Source organism: Penaeus vannamei, chromosome 23 (assembly GCF_042767895.1).
Source record: "Penaeus vannamei isolate JL-2024 chromosome 23, ASM4276789v1, whole genome shotgun sequence".
Taxonomy (NCBI): domain Eukaryota; kingdom Metazoa; phylum Arthropoda; class Malacostraca; order Decapoda; family Penaeidae; genus Penaeus; species Penaeus vannamei.
The window spans coordinates 34,667,324-34,672,323 of NC_091571.1; the positions used below are offsets into that span (position 1 = coordinate 34,667,324).

At 32.7% G+C, this 5,000-nt stretch overlaps 1 protein-coding gene across 3 annotated transcripts in view; it reads left to right on the forward strand.

The window, feature by feature from the left end:
* The first annotated feature begins 1,307 nt into the window (after positions 1-1,307).
* Positions 1,308-5,000, forward strand: part of LOC138865900 (uncharacterized) — a 20,339-nt gene continuing 16,646 nt past the window's right edge. Inside the window, exons 1-3 of one of the 3 annotated variants that reach the window (XM_070137255.1) lie at positions 1,308-1,381; positions 4,514-4,626; positions 4,860-4,994. In XM_070137255.1, coding sequence (XP_069993356.1) covers positions 4,519-4,626; positions 4,860-4,994 — 243 coding nt within the window. In that variant the 5' untranslated portion in view covers positions 1,308-1,381; positions 4,514-4,518. Of the gene's footprint in view, positions 1,382-1,550; positions 1,821-4,513; positions 4,627-4,859; positions 4,995-5,000 lie in introns of those variants that run through there. The other 2 variants (XM_070137254.1, XM_070137252.1) reach the window with 2 other exon arrangements.

Here is a 5,000-nt window from a genome sequence, read left to right on the forward strand (position 1 = left end):
AACCTGATTCATCCTTTCCTTGAGTTTTCGGGATTTTCTATTGTTTTTTTCTAATGCTATTGAAACCATTTTTGCTGTTGTTATTATTAACATTATGAATATTATAGTGTTATTGCCAATACTAATGAAAATGGGGGAAAATCCGAAAATCAAGGAAAACGGTAATCACATGAGACTACTAACGATTAATTCCTTGGTGACTAAGCGCTTGTGTTGCCATCTGTGTGTAGATACAAGAAGAAACTAAACACATTGGGCATGGCTTGTACTGCACGTACTGTATGTACTGTACAGCTCATTCCCAATGGCGTTAGGTTAACAGAGGGACACACACACACACACACACACACACACACACACACACACACACACACACACACACACACACACACACACACACACACACATATATATATATATATATATATATATATATATATATATATATATATATATATATATATATATATATTTATATATATATATACATATATATATGTATGTATGTATGTATATATATGTATATGTATGTATGTATTTATATGTATATGTATGTATGTATGTATATATATATATATGTATATATATATATATATCTATATATATCTGTGTGTGTGTGTATGTGTGTGTGTGTGTGTGTGTGTGTGTGTGTGTGGAAGTGTGTGTCTGTGTATGAGTATGTGTGTATGAGTATGTGTGTATGAGTATGTGTGTGTGTGTGTGTGTGTGTGTGTGTGTGTGTGTATTTATATCTATGTGTGTATATACATATATACATACATATTTATATATGTATATATTTAAGTATGTATGTATGTATATATATATGTGTTTTTATATATGTATATATTTAAGTATGTATGTATGTATATATATATGTGTTTATATATATATATATATATATATATATATATACATGCATATATATATATATATGTATATATATATATATATATATATATATATATATATATATATATATATATATATATGTGTGTGTGTGTGTGTGTGTGTGTGTGTGTGTGTGTGTGTGTGTGTGTGTGCGTATATATATATATATATATATATATATATATATATATATATATATATATGTATGTATGTATGTATATATGTATGTATACACATATACATACATACGTATATATGCATATATATATGTATATATATTTGTGTGTGTATGTACAATAAAACTACCACTTCTATCACGACATTCCACAGTTAAGAAAGGTATTATAACAAAGCGTCAAGATGAAAACAAGACAAAAGGACCCCAAGACAGAGCCATTTATTTCCCATTTTCTATCTCTCCATTGTAAACAAACAAGAATCTCCAGCCACAGGAACCTCCGCTCATTTACCGGGAGAAAACAGCCTATTGGTAAATCTCTGGTTATTTTTTCTAAATTACGGGCATGCAGAGGGTTTAATGCGATGAGAGTGTGAAATATTTGGGGCTGTAATGGTAGAGGGAAGAAGGAAAGGCGTGTTTTTTGAGAGCGGAATTCCAGGTGGGCTCTGTGTTGCATCACCATTACGTGTTTCAGATCAGGTATTCTATCAGTAATTGAATTTACAGGATTGGAAATAACACTAGTATTATAGCACTATAATGTCTCACATCGTTGCATTCTTTACTGGTCTTGTAGATTAGTTTTAGGAATGATTTTTGTAGAGCACGATTGCACAATATGTGACAATGTATATGATGCTATTGAGCATTCTGGTGCAATAGAAACATACATGGTAAGGCCATGTAAGAAGGAAGAATTAGTTTTGAAGTATATTGAAGACACATCACATGTGTTTTCTATCTAGAGGTAAGTTTGTATTTTTGTGTCTTTTTGTTGATTGGTTGTATTGGTGTTGATATTGGTAGTGAGAATTAACTGTGTTTAACCACCAAATACCAAGCTGTTTGTAATTTACCACCTCCTGGTAGCTATGGCATGTGTGACATGTGACACCATATTACAGCTTTGGACATTACGATATAATTTGTGGGCTATGGTTAACTCAAAGACAGAAAGTGAACCAAACAAAATATATGGTGTATGATTTCTCGTGCAAATGGCAATTTAGAGAGGCTGGTGCAGACAGGGTTGAGGTAGGGGGAGGGGGGAGAGAATACAAGTTTGTGGGGGAGAGGACAGGGTGGATAAAGCCTTTTAATCTGTTGTTCATGTATCCACAAATGAGCCCTAGAGAAATTAACACTGTTTATGACAGATTCTAATTTTCAGATTTCCGCTTTATGGAATTATTTATGTTTATGTTTTCAAAGTATAAAGGGATGAAGATGCTAGAGATGTAGGCTTGATGTCCTGTTTTTCTTTTTTCTTTTAATCTAAATACTTAATCTTGTTATGAGAAATTACAGTGAATGATATGATAAGCAAATATTTTGAAATCTCAAGGAATATTGTGTAAGCACTAGCATTGTAAAGAAGTACTGTATGAGTAGAATAGATAAGAATTAATAAATTAATAGATATAGATATGTTACCTTCTTATTAATTTGATATTTAGGATTTTTAAAAATATACTAAATTTAACAGTCTTCCAATTTAGAAGTATCAAGGTTGCAGAAGTAAAAAAAATAGATAATTGACTTTCTATATATAAATTTTACTGCATGCACATGAAAAATTAGCTAATTTTAGCTCGTGGTAGTTCAGCCCCTCTAGTATTGGATGTTAAATAATATGATCTGTATTGCATTACTATTACTGTGGAGAAAAGGTATGAATGAGAATGAATATTTAAACAGTACAAGAAATGTATTTAAGTTTCAAATATATCTTCGTCAGAAATACATGTATTTCAGATAAGGGTATTTTTGAAACTGGTTAAAGACATCTAATATATTGTTAAAATACTCATTCTCATTCATATCTTTTCTACATTTGTCACAATGAATACGGTACTCCCATTACTATAATCATAGTGCTAAGTTTTGACGAAAGTTAGATGTGTGACCTCCTCTTTAGATTGTTGCTCCATCTTGTGCAAGACTATTTGATAAAAGTCCTCTGTATTCTGAAAGATTCAAAATAAACTTTAATAAATGCAGAAGAATGCAGAAGTTAATGAAAACTATTCAGACAGTGAATATGATACATATACAGTATGTAGAGATAGATAGATAGAGAAATTGATTGATGTATACATGATTTTTTTGTGTATATCTATATCCACTAGTACCCAGTTACTAGTTGAAATCCATGGCATCAGGTTTAGCAGTAGGAACTTCTCAGGGCATATGATATTGCCTGTACTAATGATCTAGTGACCTTTATATGGTCTTTAGAGAAAGAAGGTCACAACCTTTAAAAGCCCACACCTGTTGACTTTCATTGACATTGTAGAGACATATCCAAGAGTCAGGTGCATTTCTTGAACCCTAACTAACGTTCCATATAATTTTTCCATATGATTGCTATAAGTATGTGCAATTTTCTAATCCTGTGACTAAGTCAGTTTTGAAGTCATGTGACTAATTAAGTTGTGCAGTTCTGTTACTAATTCATCATGTTGGTCTCAATTTTTGTAATTTTTTTTTACATTAGTGACAAACATGCCATCATGGTCATGAAACTTAAGAAAGGTAGGAAAGGAACTCAAGCTTCACACATATTATTGCCAACAACTGATTAGATGTGGCTGCCTAGAGGCTCAACCAGTCAGCTTCGGGTTAGTAATCTCTAAAACATTGCTTCCCAAACTTTTCCAGGCTGGTACCTCATGGCTTTCAGGTGGATCCCTAGTACCCCCCTTCATACTCATGTTAACACACACCTTTTCTTTTATTATGGTATGCTTCAAATTGAAAACAAGATTAAACATAAGATGTATTTCAGAAATAGAACCTAAAACCTAATTTTATAAACAAATTAATGTGGCAGTTTTGTGAACAAGAAAATGTTATTTATTTATCAACTGCTTCTACTGCCATCTTGAGGCACTCCTAACTTTTGCCTCACTGCCCATAGGGGACTGGTACCAACCATTTTGGGAATCAGGGCTCTTGAGAGAGATTTACCTAGTCCAGTTTAAAACAAATAGAAATTTGTAGGATATTGGCCAGCATAGGCTTAAAATTTGCTGGTTCAGAGTAACATGGGTTTGATAAATGCTGGTTCAGGGTAACATGGGTTTGAGAAATGCTGGTTCAGGGTAACATGGGTTTGAGAAATGCTGGTTCAGGGTTACATATATTTCAGAAATGCTGGTTTATGGTTACAGGGGTTTGAGAAATGCACTCAGCTTATGGAAGTAACTGTAGGAATATAAAAGGTATTTGTGGTTTAAATTGCCAGAAACTAGCTATAACCCAGTATGGGTAATGAAATTAGAAATAAAGAAATGCATTTATACCTTTTCTTTTCATCATATATTGAAATCTGTCAAGACCTTAACAAATAGTTTATATATACCTAGTGCATACAGTAATTTTGATGTATCATTTATGCCATAAAGCAAATGTGATTCATAAAACATTCTTCTCTTTCAGGTAAAATGCCGGAGGGTCCCAGTATGACCATCGATAATGGTAGTGATTCGCCACCGTCCTTGAGACGTTGTGATAATCCCTGGAAACGCAATGCCCAACATGGGCAATCTGAAGTAAGTGATGTTCTCCTTTATTCATGAGAATGAGTACATTCATATATGCAGACTTAGTTTTTATATTTGTTTTTGTTACCAAAGGATTTGTTTTTATGTCTCAAGATAGAATAATTTTTTTTAGTTCACTTTCCTCATTTTAAAGATTTGTATACTTAGGGGTTGCATATTAATCATCATTTACAGTAGTTTTATGAGTGCATAGAGATTATATAATTTCCTTTATATCTCAGGTTTATCGCCGGATGCTTGGAATTTTGAATCGTGTTACGGAACAATCTCTTACAATACTGTTGGAACAAGCGCAGGAACTCCCTTTGTCTGACCCTGATCACCTCCCCCACGTCTTAGCTCTTCTCTTGGATAAGGTTTGT